Here is a 26201-nt window from a genome sequence, read left to right on the forward strand (position 1 = left end):
AACAATTTCAAAATGGTTAAAACATTTAAAGGGGAGCCCATGTATCATTGGTATTGTATAACAATCCTAATGTTGTGTTATGGGTTTGGGGAGTTGGGTCATTTTATGATCGGTGTCACCTCAAAGGAAATGGCACAGGACGTTCATTTTGGAGACATGGCTTGTTTGACTTTGGACATAAATGTTGAAAAACTGTCAAACACAAAATGCAGAGATGTGAAGAATTCAACACAGTGAGTAGTTTTTAATTTTGCATGCTAATATTATTTTATTGGGAATCAATTCAAGAACCCCAGGTCTTACTTAAGGATGCTACAACATGCCAGCAGTGGAAATCAAATCCAGCATCTCAGGTCTTACTTAAGGATGCTACAACATGCCAGCAGTGGGAATCAAACCCAGGATTGCAGGTCTTACTCAAGAATGCTACAACATGCTAGTAGTAGGAATCAAACCCAGGATCTCATGTCTTACTTAAGGATGCTACAACATGCCAGCAGTGGGAATCAAACCCAGAATCTCAGGTCTTACCTAATGATGCTACATTATGCCAGCAGCGGGAATCAAACCCAGGATCTCAGGTCTTACTCAAGGATGTTACAACATGCTAACTAACAAAGTAAATTATTAATAATCTTAATTTTTAGATGTAATCTCATGGGATTGAATGGAACGATATATTGTGAATGGAATTACTCAGGCCAGGGAATAGAATACCAAGTTCTTGCTGGTCCAATTTTTATTGCCATTTTTACTGTTATGGGAGTTGTAATGGGAATTGTTGGCGATAAATATAACAGGTTGATTACCGACTATTTTTTTTATTAATTTATCCTCAATGTGGAAAGGTCAACTTCACGACATAAACATAGAGTAACATCATTTACTCCGACCCAGTCTCAAGTTGCCTTCAACAGTTTGAGATATTATAGATTTTAATTGCCCGATAATTATGCTGCTAAATTTTTTTTTAGAAATTAAAGAGAATTTTTCATTGAGTAAAAAAGAGTTAATAGAAAATGTGCTATTGTTAGTAAAATGGTGGTTTTGGGCATATAGTTTTTGGTAAAATGTCAGTAACTCCATTTTCTATGCAAACCTAAAATCTCTTAAAACTTTTTTTTTATTTATTTTGCTTTTTAATTATTTAAATTTTTAATTAACTTTTATAAAACTCTTTTTATTTTCTGGTTTAGAATCCAGATATTATCTGCAAGTGTTTTCTTTTACTCAGTAATGACTTTTACCACTGGATTTGCCGACACTTATTGGTTGTTAGCTTTGCTGAGAGTTGGCTTCGGGGCAGGGTGAGTTTAAAGTTTGTTTCAGTAAAAAAATATTTTTCAAAAAAAAAAAAAATTTTTTGTACCAGTTAATATTTTTAACTTAATTTGTGGGTGAAGCATGGTGTAGTGGTAAGAGCACTTGGCATCACTACATGAGGTCCTGTGTTCAATTCCCACTGCTCTTATGCTATAGGGTCTTAACAAACCTTAATAATATCATATTTTTTTGTTTTGTATGTATAATAAATTCTCTTAAAAACCTAAAACTTTTTTCTCAGAGATCGGCCTGTACTCCTCTTACCTCAAGTTTGGTGGCCGACATTTTCTCACAGAAAGTTTGAGCTTTTGCGATGAGTTTTTTCAACTTTGGGATTTATTTTGGATATGGTTTGGCATTTGCTGTTGGAAATTATGTGACTGACGCCAACATTCTTGGAATGGTGAAAATATTTTTGATCGGCAGTGCGGTGTAGTAGTCAGAACACTTGGCTTTACTACATGAGGACCTGGGTTCGATTCCCACTTCTCTTATAACGTAGTAGCCTACCCTTTTTTTGAACAATTTATTTTTAGGTTTTTCTATCAAATCAACCTCTAAAAAAACAAAATTAATTTAAATTAATTTTTAACCAATTTTTTCTTAGAGCTGGCGTTGGTGTTACTTTATAGCTGGAGCTCCAGGCATAAATATGGCGATTATTTTATATTTCTCTGTCAAAGAACCAGAACGTAAAATTATAGAACAAGCTGAAGAGAATAACAAATATGAGACAGGCTTTGGTATTTAATACTTTTGATAAAATGTTTAATAAATGAACCCGTTTTCTGTAATTCGATCGATCTCACGACCTAAACATAGAGTTGACTTTGGCAGTTTGGGATATTATTCAATATATTTGTCCGATAATTAATCTGCTGATTAAGTGTTGGCTCAGCAGGTGTTCACACCGTTTATAACACCTTACTTAAGGGTGCTACAGCATAAGAGCAGTGGGGATTGAACTCACGGCCTTATGTGTGGTGTAGCAACTGTTCTTACCACTACACCATGCTGCCGTTTTCATTATAAAAATTGTATTTTTTAAGTCTGTCGTAAAATTTCTCTTTATTTTGGAAAAATGTTTAAAAGTTATTTGGCCTATTTTGCAAACTATATTTTTAACTAAGCTATTTATAAACCTGGCTATAAATTTTATTATTTAGAAAAGCAGTCGGTGTTGAAATCAATTTTGACAACTTTCAAATTATTTATCAAATCTCCAACTATCTTATTGTTACTGGTTGGGGCTTCATTCAGACATTCTGGTGAGTTTTTATATTTATGAATAAAATCCTTAGTCGGTGCTTCAACATGCCGGTACTGGGAATCAAACTTTAAACCTCACCCTGCATACTGTAGTGGTCAGATCACTTTGCTTTACTACATGACGTCTTTGGTTCGATCACTTCTGCTCTTAAACTGCCACAGGCAACTCGAGACTGGGTCGGGGTAACAAATATTCATCTATGTTCAGGTCATGAAGTTAACCTTCCCACATCGAGGATAACAAAATCTAAATCAAATTTTAATTTTTTCAGCAAGTTTTTGTTGGTCTTACAACAGTCAGTTATATTTTGATCAATATTACCCCGGCACAGAGGTGGGGTTGTGGATGAGTTTAACTTCCATTGTTGGTGGAACGATTGGGATAATCACTGGTGGAATTTTGTCTGATTTACTCGCTTCTAAATACTGTAATCTTTATTTTGATCATATTATTAAAAATTCGATTTTACTGAATGGACACTTTTCTAAAATAGTTTTCGAAAATGGCATTATCTGAAAATTTTGACATAAATTGAAGGTTGGCAGCATGGTGTAGTGGTCAAAACCCTTGTCTTTACTACATAAGTTCTGTTGTTCGATCCCCACTGCTTCCATGCTGTAGAGCCCTTAAGTAAGGTGCTATAAACGATATTAACTTCTGCTGAGCCAGCACTTAATCAGCAGCTTAATTATTGAGCAATTATAATATCCCAAACTGTCAACTTGAGACCGGGTCGGGGTAACTGATGTTACTCTATGTTTAGGTTGTGCATTCGACCTTCCCACGTTAAAGATAAATAAGTACAATAAAACAGTTTTATTTTCAGAGAAGGGATAGGGTATAAGGGGGTTAATATAAATGTCCCATTATGTGTAAATTGACAGTATTATTAATATAACAAAAATTTTGTAGATTTGTATTTAGAAATATTCCATTTTTTGGGGGTTTAATTTTAAATCAATTTTTTTTAGGTGTACGAACAAGATTGTGGGTTTTGGTCGTTAGTCAAGCAATAGCCTGCCCTCTAGCGGCGGGAACTCTTTACTTTTCTCCGCCTTATGCTTTTATTTCGCTCTTTGGAGCTTATTTATTCGGTAAATAGTTTCATATTTTTTTAAGAGAACAGTTACCCCGACCCAGTTTCGAGATGACTTTATTGTAATCAAATTTTATTTAAAACACAGCGGAAATGTGGTTCGGAGTTTTGTTCACTGTTTTGGTTGAGTTCTTTCCTGCCCAGTCACGCGCGACAGCGATCGCTATGTTTATTTTTGTAATCAATAATATTGGAGGGAATGCCCCTCTTATAGTACCACCTATGATCAAAGTTTTAGGTTTCAGGGAAGCACTGTACATCGTTTACCCAGGATTTTACTTGGCTAGTAAGTTTTTTTTTTCTTTGTAACTGTTTATCCTCGATGTGGGAAGGTCAACTTTACGACCTAAACATGGAGGTATATTTGTTACCCTGACCCAGTCTCGAGTTGCCTGTGGCAGTTTGGGATATTATAATTGTTCGATAATTATGCTGCTGATTAAGTGCTGGCTTAGCAGGAGTTTATATCGTTTATAGCACCTTACTCAATAAAGTTACAGCTCAAGAGCAGTGGGAATCGAACCCAGGACCTCATGCAGCAAAGCCAAGTTTTTTAAATAATAATTTATTGGTTTATATAGTTTGATTTTTAAACCCTTTTTTTAGTTAGTTTTACGAAAACTTTTTTCTAATTTCAGGTTCTTTTTTCTTTTTGTTGACTCAAATTTCTCTTCTGCGTGGTTCACCGCACATGAGCATTGAAGCGAATAATTGTGAAGAAAGTGAAGCGATAGTTAATAAAACAAAACTTTAAATTGAAAAAAAAGTTTTTGAATTATTTTAAACATTTATAAATTTAAAAAATTTTTATCATGACAATATTTTAATTTTATTAAATATTTATTAGTGAAATTTTTTTGCAAAAATTTTTTTAAAGTTATTTTTAATATTATACTAGCGAGTTATTTTAGTTCCTAAATTATTTGTTGCCATTCTTGCTGTTTTTATTTTCTAATTTATATTAACTAAACAGAAATTTAAATAATGTTAATTTTACAGTTTTTATTACTTTTAGGATTTTGTATTCCCTTACTTTATAATTACTCCATATTTTATGAGAAATTATTATTGTTTTATATTTCTGAAATATATTTTGTTTTTGTTACTTCTTTTAAAATTTTAGAAAACTATAAAATTGATATCATCTATTTTTTAAGATTATTTTTCAAAAATGCAAATTATTAATAGTGATGTGCCGATCAAAATGGTGATCGTAAATCGTCGATTTTTGAAGGTATTTTGCGATCACCCGATCAAGGTCCAAAATCGGCAGATCGGTAATTACGTCACATTTAATTTTACGTCACAAATAAACACGCACATGCCTTAACCACATAGATTTCCATAAACTTTTACAGCGCTTTATTTCCGCGCTAGTAAAATTGTTTTTAGTTCTTGTAAATTATACTGAATATTACGGTTAAATATTTAAACGTGTGAATAAGTAGAAGTGTTTAACATACAGGTTCAATTTTTTATGTATTTAGTGACGATAAAGTTATCGATTGTTCGGTCACGTTAGATCGTGATCTGATCCGAAAAAAACGGCGATCGGCACATTACTAATTATTAAAATACTGTAGAAAGTTTTTTTGTTTTTATGCAACTATGCTTTTACAATTATTAAAATATTTGAATGTTGAAGACATGATTTCTATAAATTGATTTTTGGTTGAAAAGGCTGGGTTTGATTCCCACTGCTGGCATTTTGTAGCATTTGTGTAAGGCCTAAGATCCTTGGTTTGATTCCTACTGCTGGCATTTTGTAGCATTTGTGCAAGGCCCGAGATTCTGGGTTTGATTCTCACTGCTGGCATTTTGTAGCATTTGTGCAAGGCCCGAGATTCTGGGTTTGATTCTCACTGCTGGCATTTTGTAGCATTCGTGTAAAGCCTTAAAGTTAGTAAATAATTATAAACATGTAAACAACATGTTTATTATATTGACTTTAGTTCAAGGTCTGCAAAATGTTGCAATTCAGTAAGCACAAATTTACTGAGAATTTCGCAAACATTGCGTAAATATTTTGAAGAATATTTGTAATCACAGCTGATATTGACCTTATAAAAACATCAAGTTTTATAAATAACTTCCTGTTATTCAGCCATCAATATTTGTCCTAGCTGATACAAACGAGTTTTATTTATCGATATTATAAATGATTAACCAAGTTCAACAACCTTATAGCATATTCGCTTACAATTTAAATAAATATTCGTCATTAGGTTTTGCGTCATATTTAACTGACACCACCATGTTGAAAATACTCAGTTTAATGTAAACAATCAAGTTGTTTGGTATTGGATAACTAACTGCTTTAAAATGTAATAAAATTAACTTAAAATTTTGTTGTTTAAAGTTGGTTTGGTTTTTAAATTATTTACATTTGTTGCTTTTAATTTTAGTTCGATGTCCTAACAACAGGACAATTTTTTTAATGTTTTTTTTGGTTTTTAATTAATTTGTAAAAATAATAATTATTGTTAATTATTAACATTTGGCAGCGTGGTGTAGTTGTAAGAACACTTGCTGCACCACCAGGAGATCGTGGGTTCAATTCCCACTGCTCCTATGCTATAGCACCCTTGAGTAAGGCGCTATAAACGGTATAAACTCCTGCTGAGTCAGCACTTAATCAGCAGCATAACTACCGGGCAATTATAATATATATTATCCCAAACTGCTAAATGCAACTCGAGACTGGGTAACTCTATGTTTAGTTCGCGCAATCGACCTTCCAAATCGAGGATAAAGATATATTCAAAAAAAACTTGTGACTAATTCTCCTAAATTTAAAGATTGCCTTTTTCTACCTGTTTCAAACCAGCATTTATAAACGAGTGTTCTTTTGCTGGGATCGCATTTTGATTGCTAGGCTGAAGTGGTTAAGATAGTTATAGAATTACTTTATGAAAAAATACCAGAATTTATAAACAAAACCTATTTTTAAACAGTGGGGCTCAGGGTCGTACATTTTAATTTTATTTTAACGTAAGGTTGTTGTCAGATTATATTTTATTTTTGAAGTGTAGATAACAGAGGTGGTTCATGGGCTATATAACTAGAAAGGAGGAATAATTTTTAAAAATCGCAGCACCGCGGGATGAGTCTGGCGAGAATTTTTGATTAGTTGACTGCAGTTTATATCTTGAATAATGTAGGATCTAATAAACTCTTACTATGGCTTAAACAATTATTAACCCCAATAGAGTACGCTGCAAAGATGGGCATCGATAAGAAGGCCACACTTTATTAAAACAAAAATGCGACAAAAACTATATGATACGAAACACAAACTACAAAGTATATAATTAACAAATTAAGTATGGAAGCGAAAGTCTAATTGTGTGTTAAACCTTACTTCGGCCCTCCTTTTTTATGAGTTTTTACGTCCAGCGAACTGACCAAAAAGGTAACCAGACACTTCAGCCCGAAGATTTTTTTTAGAACAGCGGGGATTTTGCATTTTAATTACCGCGAAAAAATTTATTTTCGCGTAGTTTTATACAGATTTTTAGATAGTATTTGAAATAATATAAGCAGTAAATTAATAGTTTTTTTAAAGAATAATGTGCAAGAACATGTTATCTTTCTTTTCCCGTGTCAATTTATTTTTTAATTTTACAAACTAAAACCTATAACAAAATAATTTGAAAGCGCGCGCTTTTAGGTGACGCAAGACGATGCCTTATGATATCACGTATTTTGCGAAATAGGGCCGTATTTCCAAACAATATTTGAAGAAAAAGCATTAATTTATCATTTTTTACACTGAGAAATGTGCATAAATATGTTATTAGTTATTGCCCGTGTTAATGTATATAAATTTATATACTAAAACACAAAGAATAAAACGTTTAAAGAGTTCCCAGAAGATTCGTTCTGCAAAAAACGGCTGGGAGTCGGCGATGAAATTCCCGTGAAGAAAGTCAGCGTAAGACCATATTTTACCGATATTCAAAATAAAATTTTGCATAAAGTACAGTATATATAAAAGTTTTTATTGGTTGTTACGTTAAAGACATATATGTAAGTTTTTAGAATATTATTTTTTTTTTTTGAAGATTTTTGTTTCAAAAACCTTTTTATAAACGGATTAAAGACGGGTGCTCCTGGCCTGCAAAATTTTACGACTAATAGCTTTCGGCCTGCAAAATTTTACGACTAATAGCTTTCGGCCTGCAAAATTTTACGACTAATCGCTTTCGGTCTGCGAAATTTTTTATTAAACTGCGGGGAGCCTGCAGCGTTAAGCCCGCGTATACTTTTAACGCAAGAACATATTTTACCGATATTTAAAATAAAATTTGGCAAAAAGTATAATAGTTAAAAAAGTTTTAACCGGTTGTTAAGATAAATATATATGTTAATTTTTTAAATATTTCTTTTTTTAAAATGTGTAAAGAAGAAAACCGTGAGGCAGGCGTAAACACAAACAACATAGAAAATACAAATTTATGCGATCCCTTCTAGAAGGCAAATTTTGTCTCAGGTTAAGGTAGCATATGCAGTGCGCACCTGGACACGGCGCACACTCCCGTTCTTGTCTAACTTCATGACCCTTTTCGGTCAGAGTCATCTCTTCGCGTTCTCATTAACGAACCACGTCGCCAATCGTGAAATTCCTCATCGGCTGAATCCACTTTTGTCGCAATTGTAACAAAGTCAAATACTCCTTTGTCAATCGCTCCCAAAATTGATCAGCAAGAAGTTGAACCTCCAAGATCGTCTGTAACTGTCTTCCTTGACAAACGTGTCTGGAGGCAGGTCGTTGTCCATTGTTCAGCAACATACTTGGCGTCAATGCCAATTCATCCTTGCAGTCGTCGCTGAGTGGCACCAGAGGTCTGCTGTTTAAAATTCGTTCCACCTCAGCCATCAATGGCGGACAAGACATAGATTGTTCCCGAATGCCCATGCATGCCATGATACTTTGTTACAATGAGCTCGGTTACAACCTGGTTAGATGGAAGAATCATCGGATGTTCGGTGATTACAGGGACGGTTGAATTATGTAGCCTGCCACCAACGTACATATTGCCTTTGACTAAAACCGGGCTTCAGTCCTTTCAGCGATAAAACTAAATACAACCATAATCAATATTAAGGTTTAAAACATCTGGGTATACTAATGTTCTCTCAATCAACAAGAGTGTTAAGCCAATTATTCCAATTAAGTGTTAATATGTTGTTCTGGAACCAGATCGTAAAAGCACTTCCACGAGGCTATTAGTAAAGTCCCTGTAATAAAAACTCATTAAAAGAAACAACGCAGAGTTTGCAGCACAATCAAACACTATACGGTCCGTACAGTGGTGTGGTATATAACACGTTATATCGTTTACACAATTCCTATTAGCCAATACAGTCACATGTCCTTATTTTACATATTCATCGATTTCTTCCCTATATTGACTAAAAGTTTTAGGGTTAGCAATGAACTTCTTCTTCAAAGATTGCAGCCTTTGAAGTGTCATTTTTCTATTCGTTAAAGGTTTAATATATTTCTTTTTCCAGAGTAATCCAATTTCATAGTGTCAGCCATTTCGCGAAACTGTTTTGTTCATAATTTTCAACGTACTTTTGTCTTTTAATGACATTTCGCTTATTTGCGCACAAACAAGGTCGTGAAAATTGCTCGACAAAAACATCTGAAATTTTGTTGCATGATGTCAATACTTGTTCAGGCTCATGTATAAAGTTAACATTAGTTCGTTGGGACGATTTTCTTGGGTTATGGTCTGAGCCAAACAACGTCCAACCCAACGCCTTATGCGGACCGAAAGGCTGGCACTTTTTGCCGTAACGCCATCTTTTGTCTCCTCCTAATTTCTTTGCAAGGCTTGCAGTACAAATACTTGTATCTGAACCGTCATCCAGAAAAAGGTTTTCACAAAATTACTTTGATTGTTGCCCCACACTTTAACTGGCACAATCTTGAAACCTTTCACATTTTTAACGCTGTTATGGGAAACCTCGTTGCATGTCACAATAGCTGACTCGCTTTGCGGCTCCGGTACCGGGCTTTAACGTCACTTTAGTAGATTATGACATCACAATTTAACTATAGCGGGCTATGTTGTTACTTTGGTAGATTATGACATCACAATTAATCTATAGCGTCAAATCTTGTTAGACAACAATTCGAATAAGTATTTTAATGCAGCGTTGCTATTATTGTTACGTCATAGTGTCGTCATATCTCGTTTAAAAAGTTTTTTTAATTTTAAATTAAAGCCGATTTAAAAATTATTCAAGATATAAATTTTGGCGCGTTTTGGTACCTGCGTGTTTTGATACAAAATGTCGGAACAGACGGAAAGTTATTTTCAATTATTTGCGATAAATATTAATAACAAAATTATAACCAGCTTGTTAAATGAGTTTAGAATAAAACAATTGTAACTTGAAACTTGCCGAAATGAGTTTGAAATTATTTATGTTTTTGTGCTTCTGGTTATGCTTAGCTGCATCCAGAAAAAACAAAGTTTGTTTTAATGCAAGCCCCGATAGTCCCGCTTTCAGGGAGCTAAGGTCAACCCAAGGGAGACCAGGCAAGCTTGGCCCAGCTGGAGCGAAGGGTGAACAAGGTTCAAGGGGTGAAATTGGGCCAATTGGGGCTACTGGAGGGTGTTCGTGTCATGATGAAATTGTTGCAGTAATAAAACGAGTTTTTCCTGATAAAGCAGGTATTTTGGTTACTTTACATTTGTTAAATAATGATAATATCATCGGCTTACTGTTAGAACCTCAAAACTAAAATAAAAACAATTTTAAGACAATTAATTAACGTTTTAAACCTTGCAAGTATATTTTGTATAGTTTATTAACATTGTTCCTTATATAAACAAGTATACTTAATACAGTGGCATTTTTAAAGTGCTAAAACTTATCTGTAAAATTAATTTTATCATAGATATTTAGTTATTGTAGGGAATTGGGTTAAGGAGACAGAAAGGTCCAGTAATGTATTAAAATACTTAAATATATTCCTAGGTAAAACCTTATTCAAATACAATTCTGGTTAACATACTTTATTGGTAACAATATATATACAAAAATAGGGGCGATAATATTACAATATTACATTACGATAAATCATTTCTAAACTAACATCATTATCATATAAAATACACTAACTCCTTTCTCCACAATCACAATTATCAAAAATACAACACACTCACAACTTCGCCTTCCACGTAAAGCAACACCTTAATCAAATGGTACATAATAGACACAAACTAAATTATTCTGCGATGCGAAAATAAATAATATACTGGGTTAAATAATACAAAACTACATTACATAGCTGTACGTTTCACTGTCATTTAAAATGGATGGTAATTCTATATCAAATTAATTAATAATCACAAGATTCAGGAAAAAATATATTCAGCAAAAATCTAACGCACACATAAAAAGAACTATGTCACAATTGATAATGTTTTTTAAAGGTTTTTACTATATAGTAAAAACTAAACAACAACAGGAAAAGTTATCGAGATATAACCTAAATCCAAAATTGGGGCGTTGATATGTACATAGATAGCGTCTATAAAATGTTTGACTATTTCAATATAATGACGAAATATATTTGGTTATTCTAATTACCTTATGGGTAATTAGATCTGTCCTTGAATAAAAGGGTATTTCTTAGTTTTCATACCCTTTTAAGTAACCAATACATATAAATATTTTTTCTCTGTAATTCTCTTATTGTTAATAAATTTGTACGGCTTTTAACCGCATAGGATGGCAGCGAGTTTGCACAGTTATTTGGGTTCACAGAACGAAAGTTATTATTTTGCCTGAGAAGGGGTTCTTACGTATTCTTTTTTGGGGGACGCGGAATTTTTTATTTTTTAGGATTCCGCCTCTCCTTTCTTCACTTTCTTTCATTCTTCGGTTCCTTTATTCTCCGGTTCTTTCATTTTCCGGTTCCTTCATTTTCCTGTTTCTTCATTTTCCGTTCCTTCATTCTCCGGTTCCTTTATTTTCCGGTTCCTTCATTTTCTGTTTTTTCATTCTCCGGTCCTTTCATTTTCCGTTCCTTCATTTTCCGGTTCCTTCATTTTCCGGTTTCTTCATTTTCCGTTCCTTCATTCTCCGGTTCTTTCATTTTCCGGTTCCTTCATTTTCCCGTTTCTTCATTTTCCGTTCTTTCATTCTACGGTCCTTTCATTTTCCGTTCCTTCCTTTTCCGGTTCCTTCATTTTCCGTTCCTTCATTTTCCGTCCCTTCATTTTTAGTCGACCCCTTTTTTGTACTTCATAATGGGTTGGTTCTGGTTGATAGTGTTGATAAAGTTTGTAAATATTTTTGTTTTTGATACCCCCAGTTTCACGGCGAAAATTACATCACGGCTGTCAATGCAGGTGATTTTTCCCGTTCTTTGCGAACCAGCACCACAGCTGTTTTGAGGCTAGGAAAGCATTTGCAGCGTAACTGATTGCGATGCTAAGTGCTTTTCCTACATTATTATATTAACACCCGATATTTAGTTATTAAGCCAGTTTTAATTTAACAACATTTGTATGTTAACAAAACTTTAACCACTCGATCTTTTTACTTAAAATACAAGGTTATTTAAAGTTCAAAAATCAAAAGATAAATTAATAAAAAGTTTTCTTTAATTACAAACTAAATCATTTTTTAAATTCCGCTAAATTTATATTTGTTGTCAAATTTTGAGTTACGAGGTTCTAACAGTAAGCAGACAATATAACAATTTATCAACATTTTGTAATATTTAATTTTACAATTTAAATATTTAAGAGTTAAGCTAAATTATGCCAACTTATAAGATTAATTCTAAATAAACATAAATATTTATAGTTAGTGTATGTGCGCTTGGGTTAAAAGATGGAAGAATACCGGATAGTGACATCACAGCTAGTTCTTATTATAACAGCAACACATTACCACATACAGCAAGGTTGGATGCTCATACCTGGGGTTGGGAACCTAAACAAAGTGAGTTGTTGGAATTATTTTCTATCTTATAATAGAGTTTCACAACTTTTGTAATTAGTGGAAAATAAACTTTAACATTGTTTTAATTAATAGACAGGGTTGGGGAATGGATCCAAATTGACCTCAAGACATCAACTCGAGTGACAGGGGTTGTGACACAAGGAAATTACAATAGTAATAATCTGGTCACCAGCTTTAAGATATCTTATGGGTCCAGTACATCAGATATGCAGTTCATCCAAAATAATGGAAATGATCTGGTAAGCTTAAATTTAAAACGAAAATTTATTTTGTTTAACTAATTAAAGTTTAGAAACAGTTTTTAATTAATTGGTGTTAATTAATTTAAAAAGTTTATTTTATTAAAAATGTTTTAATTAAAATCACCAAAACTTGTTTTTAAAAGTTGTGTGTTGTTTACAAGCTAGATAATAATAACCAAGCAAACCGTTGTTTAAACAATCCCTATTCTAATTGTTTTGTGATGTCATAGCTTGTTACAAAACTTAATTATGCGGCGTGTAACAATAAAGGGTCTGCGACAGTTTTAAATTTTTTATTAATCTAAAGTTTTGTAATTTTAAAAATTAACATTGTAAAAATCCCGCGAACCGGTGTGAAAATAATTATGTGGGTTTTTCTTATGTTTGTACTCGGTCTTCAGTCGTTGTTTGACTGGAAAAACGTTTTTTTATTAAAACATGTCCAATATTGCAATATTGATGTTTTTTTAAATTCTACAGGTGCTAAGGCTAAACTGGATTACAATTTTTTACCGATTTTGTATTTCAGTTTTATTATTTTCCAGTGCTGACTTTCTTTTACATTTTCAGCCCCAAAGGGGGTTTACTACTTGTTGAAAGACGTTTTTATGTTTTTCCAAGTAGTAAATAAGTTGTCAGTTTATAATTTAACGCAAGTTATAATCTACTGTTTTCTTAAGGCCGAACGTAGCTACTTTGGTCCCAGCGTACGAAGTAGCTTTTAGTACTTAACTTACTTAAAAACATTTAAGCACCGTCGTAACATTTTTTTATTTAAAATAGCAAAAATCCGTAACTTTTGGGCAGGAAATAAGCCATTTAGATTGTAATCAGGGGCTGGCAAACACGTCACAATGCCCTTTATAAACATTTTAATTTTGCATGTTGCAGTCCTTTAAGTTAAATGTGAAGCGATGAACAACGCGCGATTATTAAAGTTATAAAATTTAAATAATTAATATCTTAAACCTGAATATTATTACGTTAAAATATTATATTAAATCTTTTTAAAGGTCTTTGTTGGTAACGAAGATAGAAATGGTCACAAGTTGAACAACTTTCCTCAACCTATAAGAGCTCGCTATGTTCGATTGTATCCACAAACCTGGCATATTGATCCCAGTCTTCGCATGGAGCTTTTATCTTGCTAGTAATCACATATTTCTTTTGCTTAATTATTTTAATTCCTAGTTGTTAATTAAAATTCTTTAGTTATGTATTATATTTGAACTTGTAAACTAATTAATTTTATAATTTTGAACAAATAATCCGTGTTATATTAATTAAATCTTACAAAAAATAAAGTTCTGTAAATGTACTAAAATGTTAAGGCTGTAATAGTTGGGTTAATTAAATGTGTGAATAAACATAATGTAACAAAGTCTATAGTAGTAATATTTAAATTTCCTATTTATTTTCAAGTGAACAGTTACTGCGATGTCAAATCGTAGTTCTAATATTTGGTAAAGACTGTAATCAAAGATAGTGAAAGTAAAGCAATGTGTAATAAATGCAAATTAGTTATTTAAAGTGGCTGTCCAGGCAACAAAACAAGTTATAATACTAAAAATTTGCAGCTATTTTCATTGACGAAATGTTTTAAATGACGAAGGTTTTAGAGATCTTATAAAAGTTCTAGAGCCCAGGTTTAAAATACCATCCCGCACAATACTACCTGCTCTTAAAACAGAGGTGTGGGAAGGATTAGAAGACGAGGTTGAACAAAAAGTTAGTGCTGTTACGATTACTACTGATTTGCGGACCAGCAAGCAAACAATTAGCTACATCGGTGTAACTGGGTCAAACAAAGAAGGTATTGGCCCTATTAATGTCACAATTGTAATTTATTTTGGATAAATCCACATAAGCTAACTTTTAATTTTATAAACAAACAGTTTTTGATGTTGATTTGAAATGGAATTGTTATTTATTTGCTGACAAGCTTTGGCGTATTTTTCCTCCCTATTTAAATAATAAGTTTCAATGCTTTTAACTATAACTTGTTTATCGAATTTGCGGGTTATTTAACAACTCTTTTCACATGGGAACTCTAACCTCGTTTCTCTAGTATTGAATTATTTTTTCAACGATTCATTTTTGCTTTTTATTAAATGCAAATGTTCGTTTTAAACAGTTGGGCAATTCCGTTCTGCTGAACGGACGCCACTTAATAAACATGGATTTAGACATTACTGAAATTCTGAGTTTATTTCCGTAAGAATTAGCCAGAATTTTATATTCATGTAAACAACCAACAACTAAAAACAGTTAGTAATTAATAAAATTCGCTTCATATTCTTGCATGATTCCCACTGATGGCATGTTGTAGGATCTTTAAGTAAGAACCTGAGGTCCTTAGTTTAATTCCCACTGATGCCATGTTGTAGTATCCTTGAGTAAGACCTGAAGTCCTTAGTTTGATTCCCACTGATGGCATGTTGTAGTATCTTTAAGTAAGAACCTGAGGTCCTTAGTTTGATTTTCACTGATGGCATGTTGTAGCATCTTTAAGTAAGAACCTAAGATCCTTAGTTTGATTCCCACTGATGGCATGTTGTAGGATCTTTAAGTAAGAACCTGAGGTCCTTAGTTTGATTCCCACTGATGGCATGTTGTAGGATCTTTAAGTAAGAACCTGAGGTCCTTAGTTTGATTCCCACTGATGGCATGTTGTATCATCTTTAAGTAAGAACCTGAGGTCCTTAGTTTGATTCCCACTGATGGCATGTTGTATCATCTTTAAGTAAGAACCTGAGGTCCTTAGTTTGATTCCCACTGATGGCATGTTGTATCATCTTTAAGTAAGAACCTGAGGTCCTTAGTTTGATTCCCACTGATGGCATGTTGTATAATCTTTAAGTAAGAACCTGAGGTCCTTAGTTTGATTCCCACTGATGGCATGTTGTATAATCTTTAAGTAAGAACCTGAGGTCCTTAGTTTGATTCCCACTGATGGCATGTTGTAGGATCTTTAAGTAAGAACCTGAGGTCCTTAGTTTGATTCCCACTGATGGCATGTTGTAGGATCTTTAAGTAAGAACCTGAGGTCCTTAGTTTAATTCCCACTGCTGGCATGTTGTAGGATCTTTAAGTAAGAACCTGAGGTCCTTAGTTTGATTCCCACTGATGGCATGTTGTAGGATCTTTAAGTAAGAACCTGAGGTTCTTAGTTTGATTTCCACTGATGGCATGTTGTAGGATCTTTAAGTAAGAACCTGAGGTCCTTAGTTTGATTCCCACTGATGGCATGTTGTAGGATCTTTAAGTAAGACCTGAGGTCCTTAGTTTGATTCCCACTGATGGCATGTTGTAGGATCTTTAAGTAAGAACCTGAGGTCCTTAGTTTGATTCCCACTGATGGCATGTTGTAGGATCTTTAAGTAAGAACCTGAGGTCCTTAGTTTGATTCCCACTGATGGCATGTTGTAGGATCTTTAAGTAAGAACCTGAGGTCCTTAGTTTAATTCCCACTGCTGGCATGTTGTAGGATCTTTAAGTAAGAACCTGAGGTCCTTAGTTTGATTCCCACTGATGGCATGTTGTAGGATCTTTAAGTAAGAACCTGAGGTTCTTAGTTTGATTTCCACTGATGGCATGTTGTAGGATCTTTAAGTAAGAACCTGAGGTCCTTAGTTTGATTCCCACTGATGCCATGTTGTAGGATCTTTAAGTAAGAACCTGAGGTCCTTAGTTTGATTCCCACTGATAGCATGTTGTAGGATCTTTAAGTAAGACCTGAGGTCCTTAGTTTGATTCCCACTGATGGCATGTTGTAGGATCTTTAAGTAAGACCTGAGGTCCTTAGTTTGATTTTCACTGATGGCATGTTGTAGGATCTTTAAGTAAGAACCTGAGGTCCTTAGTTTGATTCCCACTGATGGCATGTTGTAGGATCTTTAAGTAAGAACCTGAGGTTCTTAGTTTGATTCCCACTGATGGCATGTTGTAGGATCTTTAAGTAAGAACCTGAGGTTCTTAGTTTGATTCCCACTGATGGCATGTTGTATAATCTTTAAGTAAGAACCTGAGGTTCTTAGTTTGATTCCCACTGATGGCATGTTGTAGGATCTTTAAGTAAGAACCTGAGGTTCTTAGTTTGATTCCCACTGATGGCATGTTGTAGGATCTTTAAGTAAGAACCTGAGGTCCTTAGTTTGATTCCCACTGATGGCATGTTGTAAGATCTTTAAGTAAGAACCTAAGGTCCTTAGTTTGATTTTCACTGATGGCATGTTGTAGGATCTTTAAGTAAGACCTGAGGTCCTTAGTTTGATTTCCACTGATGGCATGTTGTAGGATCTTTAAGTAAGACCTGAGGTCCTTAGTTTGATTTCCACTGATGGCATGTTGTAGGATCTTTAAGTAAGAACCTGAGGTCCTTAGTTTGATTTCCACTGATGGCATGTTGTAGGATCTTTAAGTAAGAACCTGAGGTCCTTAGTTTGATTCCCACTGATGGCATGTTGTAGGATCTTTAAGTAAGAACCTGAGGTCCTTAGTTTGATTCCCACTGATGGCATGTTGTAAGATCTTTAAGTAAGAACCTAAGGTCCTTAGTTTGATTTTCACTGATGGCATGTTGTAGGATCTTTAAGTAAGACCTGAGGTCCTTAGTTTGATTTCCACTGATGGCATGTTGTAGGATCTTTAAGTAAGACCTGAGGTCCTTAGTTTGATTTCCACTGATGGCATGTTGTAGGATCTTTAAGTAAGAACCTGAGGTCCTTAGTTTGATTTCCACTGATGGCATGTTGTAGGATCTTTAAGTAAGAACCTGAGGTCCTTAGTTTGATTTCCACTGATGGCATGTTGTAGGATCTTTAAGTAAGAACCTGAGGTCCTTAGTTTGATTCCCACTGATGGCATGTTGTAGCATCTTTAAGTAAGAACCTGAGGTCCTTAGTTTGATTCCCACTGATGGCATGTTGTAGGATCTTTAAGTAAGAACCTGAGGTTCTTAGTTTGATTCCCACTGATGGCATGTTGTAGGATCTTTAAGTAAGAACCTGAGGTCCTTAGTTTGATTCCCACTGATGGCATGTTGTAGCATCTTTAAGTAAGAACCTAAGGTCCTTAGTTTGATTTTCACTGATGGCATGTTGTAGGATCTTTAAGTAAGACCTGAGGTCCTTAGTTTGATTTCCACTGATGGCATGTTGTAGGATCTTTAAGTAAGACCTGAGGTCCTTAGTTTGATTTCCACTGATGGCATGTTGTAGGATCTTTAAGTAAGAACCTGAGGTCCTTAGTTTGATTTCCACTGATGGCATGTTGTAGGATCTTTAAGTAAGAACCTGAGGTCCTTAGTTTGATTCCCACTGATGGCATGTTGTAGGATCTGTAAGTAAGAACTTGAGGTCCTTAGTTTGATTTTCACTGATGGCATGTTGTAGGATCTTTAAGTAAGAACCTGAGGCTCTTAGTTTGACTCCCACTGATGGCATGTTGTAGCATCTTTAAGTAAGACCTAAGGTCCTTAGTTTGATTCCCACTGATGGCATGTTGTATCATCTTTAAGTAAGAACCTGAGGTTCTTAGTTTGATTCCCACTGATGGCATGTTGTAGGATCTTTAAGTAAGAACCTGAGGTTATTAGTTTGATTCCCACTGATGGCATGTTGTAGGATCTTCAAGTAAGAACCTGAGGTCCTTAGTTTGATTCCCACTGATGGCATGTTGTAGGATCTTTAAGTAAGACCTGAGGTCCTTAGTTTGATTCCCACTGATGGCATGTTGTAGGATCTTTAAGTAAGAACCTGAGGTTCTTAGTTTGATTCCCACTGATGGCATGTTGTAGGATCTTTAAGTAAGAACTTTAGGTCCTTAGTTTGATTCCCACTGATGGCATGTTGTAGGATCTTTAAGTAAGAACCTGAGGTTCTTAGTTTGATTCCCACTGATGGCATGTTGTATAATCTTTAAGTAAGAACCTGAGGTCCTTAGTTTGCACCCCACTGATGGCATGTTATAGTATCTTAAAGTAGAACCTGAGGTCCTTAGTTTGAACCCCACTGATAGCATGTTGTAGCATCTTTAAGTAAGAACCTGAGGTCCTTAGTTTGATTTCCACTGATAGCATGTTGTAGCATCTTTAAGTAAGACCTGAGGTCCTTAGTTTAATTCATACTGATGGCATGTTGTAGTATCTTTAAGTAAGAACCTGAGGTCCTTAGTTTGAACCCCACTGATAGCATGTTGTAGTATATTTAAGTAAGAACCTGAGGTCCTTAGTTTGATTCCCACTGATGGCATGTTATAGTATCTTTAAGTAGAACCTGAGGTCCTTAGTTTAATTCCCACTGATAGCATGTTGTAGCATCTTTAAGTAGAACCTGAGGTCCTTAGTTTGAACCCCACTGATGGTATATTGTAGTATCTTCAAGTAAGAACCTGAGGTCCTTAGTTTAATTCCCACTGATGGCATGTTGTAGCATCTTTAAGTAAGAACCTGAGGTCCTTAGTTTGATTCCCACTGATGGCATGTAATAGTATCCTAAGGTAAAAACGTGAGGTCCTTAGTTTGATTCCCACTGATGGCATTTTGTAGCATCTTTATTATTAGCCTTATAGTGTGCATCATTATGAAAAAAGAACTCATGTCCTGAGTTAACTTTTTAATAACCTTTTACTAAAATCTTGTGCCTTGAAATGCTATTTTAAGAAAATCTCATGCTCTAAATATGTTATATATCTTTCCTAAATGTCAGCTCTACCTAAATTTAGGTTAAAAGTCGTTTTTTAAATTTTCAAAGAGTATGAGCAGATACTTTTTATGTTAATGACGTTAAAAAAGTTGGAAGCGCTGGGATTCCACGTTTCTTTCTGTTAATTATTTCCGTAAACGAATTTCTCGATTTTTAATAATTTTTTTGCAAGTTTTTAAAATTTATTCTGAAATAAAAAAATTTGTTAACGTAGTAAAGTAAATAAACACTTTAAAGTTCAGAGCTCTATTAGGGTCGTCCGCCAAGTTTATGAATGCGGAAAGGGCGGAATTTCTATAACCTTACGCTAATCTTTCCTTGTATATTCCGTCTGTTCCGCATTCATTTTAGTACTAAATAAAAAATCTTGTTAAATGGGTGTCTTAAAAATGTTAATGCTCGATATGCGCAGAGAACATGAAGTCCTAGGTTTAATTCCCACTGCTCTCATGCTATAGCGTCCTTGAGTAAGGTACTATAAACTTCTGTTGAGCCAGCACTTAATCAGCAGCATAATTACCGAGCAATTATAATCTATAATATCCCAAACTGCCACAGACAACTCGATAATGGGTCGAAGTAACTGATGTTACTCTATGTTTAGGTTGTGAAGTCAACATTCCCACATCGAGGATAAATAAATAAACAAAAAAATGATGTTGTTCAACTAAATTTTAATAAAGTTTATACAGGTTGTCCCATTTACTGTAATAATAAAAAAACTTAACTTTTTAGTTTATGGGGCCCATTTCATGCTGTAATGTTCAACATGGTTGTTTTAGCATTGTTGTTTGCTCATAGTAGATCTGTGTTTTCTGATCCTGGCATTGTTCCTCTACCAATCAGAGGCCTCGATTTCTCTGATGTCAGAATGAACTCTAAAGATCAGGTTAAATTTTTCATTAAATTTTTTCGAATTTAAAATATTCAATAAAATTAACTTTTTTTTATATATCTTTATCCTCGATGTGGGAAAGTCGACTTTACAGCCAAAACATTAACAACTGTTACTGTGACCCGGTCTCGAGTTGACTTTAGTAGTTTGGGATATTATAGAATATAATTTCTTGATAATTAAGCTGCTGATTAAGTGTTGGCTTATCAGAAGTTCATATGCGTTTTATGTTTTTTCGTAATATTGACGTCACTAAAATAAAGTATTACAAAAGTTTTTTATTATTTGAAAGAAAATTCTGCATTAAAACTGTATCATGCCTTAAATTAATTTATTTTTGTTCATGTTGCCCTTATGGCTAGATTCAGCTCTGCTTATAATTCTTTATTTAAAGTCAATGAAACTAAAGAGGAATTAATATTTTAGTCTAGCAGCAGCCAGGATTGGACTGTGTGCCAACGGTGCGAAAGTTACCGACCCCCGAGAGCTCACCACTGCAAAATATGTCGCCGTTGTATCAGAAGAATGGACCACCATTGTCCATGGTAAGTTGAGTAACAATTAACTGACATTACGTTAAAAACACCGTTTTTCTTATAATCAAACATTACCCCCCTTTAAAGTTGGGCAGTTTTTGACAAGGGGCAGCATCACAAAACTCGTTAAGTTAACAATCGCGTTATTTAAACGTCATTAGCAAACGAGAATGTCACTTGGCGTCATTACTAAATTTGTGGGTGAAGCATGGTGTAGTGGTAAGAGCACTTGGCATCACTACATGAAGTTCTGTGTTCAATTCCCACTGCTCTTATGCTATAGGGTCTTAACAAACTTTAATAATATCAAATTTTTTTGTATGTATAATAAATTCTCTTATAAACCTAAAACTTTTTTCTCAGAGAGTCGGCCTGTACTCCTCTTACCTCAAGTTTGGTGGCCGACATTTTCTCACAGAAAGTTCGAGCTTTTGCGATGAGTTTTTTCAACTTTGGGATTTATTTTGGATATGGTTTGGCATTTGCTGTTAGAAATTATGTAACTGACGCCAACATTCTTGGAATGGTGAAAATATTTTTGACCAGCAGTGCGGTGTAGTAGTCAGAACACTTGGCTTTACTACATGAGGACCTGGGTTCGATTCCCACTTCTCTTATAACGTAGTAGCCTACCCTTTTTTGGAACGATTTATTTTTAGGTTTTTCTATCAAATCAACCCCCCAAAAAAACAAAATTAATTTATTTTATTTTTAACTAATCTTTTGTTAATTTTTTCTTAGAGCTGGCGTTGGTGTTACTTTATAGCTGGAGCTCCAGGCATAATTATGGCGATTATTTTATATTTCTCTGTCAAAGAACCAGAACGTAAAATTATAGAACAAGCTGAAGAGAATAACAAATATAAGATAGACTTTGGTATTTAATACTTTTGATAAAATGTTTAATAAATAAACCCGTTTTCTGTAATTCGATCGATCTCACGACCTAAACATAGAGTTGACTTTGGCAGTTTGGGATATTATTCAATATATTTGTCCGATAATTAATCTGCTGATTAAGTGTTGGCTCAGCAGGTGTTCACACCGTTTATAACACCTTACTTAAGGGTGCTACAGCATAAGAGCAGTGGGGATTGAACTCACGACCTTATGTGTGGTGTAGCAACTGTTCTTACCACTACACCATGCTGCCGTTTTCATTATAAAAATTGTATTTTTTAAGTCTGTCGTAAAATTTCTTATTTTTTTGGAGAAATGTTTAAAAGTTATTTGGCCTATTTTGCAAACTATATTTTTAACTAAGCTATTTATAAACCTGGCTATAAATTTTATTATTTAGAAAAGCAGTCAGTGTTGAAATCAATTTTGACAACTTTCAAATTATTTATCAAATCTCCCAACTATCATATTGTTACTGGTTGGGGCTTCATTCAGACATTCTGGTGAGTTTTTATATTTATGAATAAAATCCTTAGTCGGTGCTTCAACATGCCGGTACTGGGAATCAAGCTTTAAACCTCACCCTGCATACTGTAGTGGTCAGATCACTTGGCTTTACTACATGACGTCTTTGGTTCGATCCCTTCTGATCTTAAACTGCCACAGGCAACTCGAGACAGGGTCGGGGTAACAAATATTCATCTATGATCAGGTCATGAAGTTGACCTTCCCACATCGAGGATAACAAAATCTAAATCAAATTTTAATTTTTTCAGCAAGTTTTTGTTGGTCTTACAACAGTCAGTTATATTTTGATCAATATTACCCCGGCACAGAGGTGGGGTTGTGGATGAGTTTAACTTCCATCGTTGGTGGAACGATTGGAATAATCACTGGTGGAATTTTGTCTGATTTACTCGCTTCTAAATACGGTAATCTTTATTTTGATTCTATTATTAAAAATCGATTTTACTGAATGGACATTTTTCTAAAATAGTTTTCGAAAACGGCATTATCTGAAAATTTTGACATAAATTAAAGGTTGCCAGCATGGTGTAGTGGTCAAAACCCCTGTCTTTACTACATAAGTTCTGTTGTTCGATCCCCACTGCTTCCATGCTGTAGATCCCTTGAGTAAGGCGCTATAAACAGTATGAACTCCTGCTGAGCCAACACTTAATCAGCAGCATAATTATTGAGCAATTATAATATCCCAAACTGTCAACTTGAGACTGGGTCAGGGTAATTGATGTTACTCTATGTTTAGGACATGCATTCGACCTTCCCACATCGAGGATAAATAAGTACAATAAAACAGTTTTATTTTCAGAGAAGGGATAGGATATAAAGGGGTTAATATAAATGTCCCATTATATGTAAATTGACAGTATTATTAATATAACACAAATTTTGTAGATTTGTATTTAGAAATATTCCATTTTTTTGGGGGTTTAATTTTAAATCAAATTTTTTTAGGTGTACGAACAAGATTGTGGGTTTTGGTCGTTAGTCAAGCAAAAACCTGCCCTCTAGCGGCGGGAACGCTTTACTTTTCTCCGCCTTATGCTTTTATTTCGCTCTTTGGAGCTTATTTATTCGGTAAATAGTTTTATATTTTTTTAAGAGTAACAACAGTTACCCCGACCCAGTTTCGATGACTTTATTGTAATCAAATTTTATTTAAAACACAGCGAAAATGTGGTTCGGAGTTTTGTTCACTGTTTTGGTTGAGTTCTTTCCTGCCCAGTCACGCGCGACAGCGATCGCTATGTTTATTTTTGTGATCAATAATATCGGAGGGAATGCCCCTCTTATAGTACCACCTATGATCAAAGTTTTAGGTTTCAGGGAATCCTTGTACATCGTTTACCTAGGATTTTACTTGGCTAGTAAGTTTTTTTTTCTTTATAATTGTTTATCCTCGATGTGGGAAGGTCAACTTTACGACCTAAACATGGAGGTATATTTGTTACCCCGACCCAGTCTCGAGTTGCCTGTGGCAGTTTGGGATATTATAGATTATAATGCCTGATAATTATGCTGCTGATTGAATGCTGGCTTAGTAGGAGTTTATAGCACCTTACTCAATAAAGTTACAGCTTGAGAGCAGTAGGAATCGAACCCAGGACCTCATGCAGCAAAGCCAAGTTTTTTGAATAATATTTTATTGGTTTATATAGTTTGATTTTTAAACCCTTTTTTTGGTTAGTTTTTATGAAAAACTTTTTTCTAATTTTAGGTTATTTTTTCTTTTTGTTGACTCAAATTTCTCTTCTGCGTGGTTCACCGCACATGAGCATTGAAGCGAATAATTGTGAAGAAAGTGAAGCGATAGTTAATAAAACGAAACTTTAAATTAAAAATATTAAAGTTTTTGAATCATGTTAAACATTTATAAATTTAAAAAATTTTATCATGACAATATTTTAATTTTATTAAATATTTATTAGTGAAATTTTTGTTATAATTTTTTTGCCAAAATTTTTTTAAAGTTATTTTTAATATTATACTAGTGAGTTATTTTAGTTCCTAAATTATTTGTTGCCATTCTTGCTGTTTTTATTTTCTAATTTATATCAACTAAACCGAAATTAAAATAATGTTTATTTTACAGTTTTTATTACTTTTAAGATTTTGTATTCCCTTACTTTATAACTACTCCATATTTTATGAGAAATTATTATTGTTTTATATTTCTGAAATATATTTTGTTTTTGTTACTTCTTTTAAAATGTTAGAAAACTATAAAATTGATATCATCTATTTTTTAAGATTATTTTGTCGAAAATGCAAATTATTAATAGTGATGTGCCGATCAAAATGGTGATCGTAAATCATCGATTTTTGAAGGTATTTTGCGATCACCCGATCAAGGTCCAAAATCGGCAGATCGGTAATTACGTCACATTTAATTTTACGTCACAAATAAACACGCACTTTACATGCCTTAACCACATAGATTCCATAAACTTTTACAGCGCTTTATTTCCGCGCTAGTAAAATTGTTTTTAGTTCTTGTAAATGATACTGAATATTACGGTTAAATATTTAAACGTGTAAATAAGTAGAAGTGTTTAACATACAGGGTCAATTTTTTATGTATTTAGTGACGATAAAGTTACCGATTGTTCGGTCACGTTAGATCGTGATCTGATCCGAAAAAAAACGGCGATCGGCACATTACTAATTATTAAAATACTGTAGAAAGTTTTTTTGTTTTTATGCAACTATGCTTTTACAATTACTAAAATATTTAAATGTTAAAGACATGATTTCTATAAATTGATTTTTGGTTGAAAAGGCTGGGTTTGATTCCCACCGCTGGCATTTTGTAGCATTTGTGTAAGACCTGAGATTCTGGGTTTGATTCTCACTGCTGGCATGTTGTAGGATCTTCAAGTAAGAACCTGAGGTCCTTAGTTTGATTTTCACTGATGGCATGTTGTAGGATCTTTAAGTAAGAACCTGAGGTCCTTAGTTTGATTCCCACTGATGGCATGTTGTAGGATCTTTAAGTAAGAACCTGAAGTCCTTAGTTTGATTCCCACTGCTGGCATGTTGTAGGATCTTTAAGTAAGAACCTGAGGTCCTTAGTTTGATTCCCACTGATGGCATGTTGTAGGATCTTTAAGTAAGAACCTGAGGTCCTTAGTTTGATTCCCACTGATGGCATGTTGTAGGATCTTTAAGTAAGAACCTGAGGTTCTTAGTTTGATTCCCACTGCTGGCATGTTGTAGCATTTTTAAGTAGAACCTGAGGTCCTTAGTTTGATTCCCACTGCTGGCATGTTGTAGGATCTTTAAGTAAGAACCTGAGGTCCTTAGTTTGATTCCCACTGATGGCATGTTGTAGGATCTTTAAGTAAGAACCTGAGGTCCTTAGTTTGATTCCCACTGATGGCATGTTGTAGGATCTTTAAGTAAGAACCTGAGGTTCTTAGTTTGATTCCCACTGCTGGCATGTTGTAGCATTTTTAAGTAGAACCTGAGGTCCTTAGTTTGAACCCCACTGATAGCATGTTGTAGTATCTTTAAGTAAGAACCTGTGGTCCTTAGTTTGATTCCCACTGATGGCATGTTATAGTATCTTTAAGTAGAACCTGAGGTCCTTCGTTTGAACCCCACTGATAGCATGTTGTAGCATCTTTAAGTAAGAACCTGAGGTCCTTAGTTTAATTCCCACTGATGGCATGTTGTAGCATCTTTAAGTAGAACCTGAGGTCCTTAGTTTCAACCCCACT

At 34.2% G+C, this 26201-nt stretch overlaps 1 protein-coding gene, 1 long non-coding RNA gene and 1 pseudogene across 2 annotated transcripts; all 3 read left to right on the forward strand.

Moving 5' to 3' along the window:
• The first annotated feature begins 12 nt into the window (after nucleotides 1-12).
• On the forward strand, nucleotides 13-24331 carry LOC145755948 (MFS-type efflux pump MSMEG_3705-like; annotated as a pseudogene).
• On the forward strand, nucleotides 10090-14076 carry LOC145755236 (lactadherin-like). Its single transcript, XM_082571463.1, has 4 exons — nucleotides 10090-10378; nucleotides 12525-12662; nucleotides 12756-12922; nucleotides 13939-14076. The coding sequence occupies exons 1-4, from the start codon at nucleotides 10111-10113 to the stop codon at nucleotides 14074-14076; spliced, it is 711 nt and encodes a 236-aa protein (XP_082427589.1). The 5' UTR covers nucleotides 10090-10110.
• On the forward strand, nucleotides 21824-22803 carry LOC145755999 (uncharacterized). The gene is made up of 3 exons (XR_014284234.1): nucleotides 21824-21937; nucleotides 22361-22463; nucleotides 22737-22803. It is a non-coding gene; the product is annotated as an uncharacterized LOC145755999 (long non-coding RNA).
• Nucleotides 24332-26201: the final 1870 nt, after the last annotated feature.

Source organism: Corella eumyota, chromosome 6, assembly GCF_963082875.1.
Source record: "Corella eumyota chromosome 6, kaCorEumy4.1, whole genome shotgun sequence".
In the NCBI taxonomy this organism is placed as follows: domain Eukaryota; kingdom Metazoa; phylum Chordata; class Ascidiacea; order Phlebobranchia; family Corellidae; genus Corella; species Corella eumyota.

Excerpts from the sequence above, each read along its gene's own strand:
- LOC145755236 (XM_082571463.1), top strand. The coding sequence starts at position 10,111 with ATGAGTTTGAAATTATTTATGTTTTTGTGCTTCTGGTTATGCTTAGCT. Across the intron at positions 10,379-12,524 it reads AGTTTTTCCTGATAAAGCAG|TTAGTGTATGTGCGCTTGGG; the intron begins GTATTTTGGTTA and ends AAATATTTATAG. Across the intron at positions 12,663-12,755 it reads GGGTTGGGAACCTAAACAAA|ACAGGGTTGGGGAATGGATC; the intron begins GTGAGTTGTTGG and ends TTTAATTAATAG.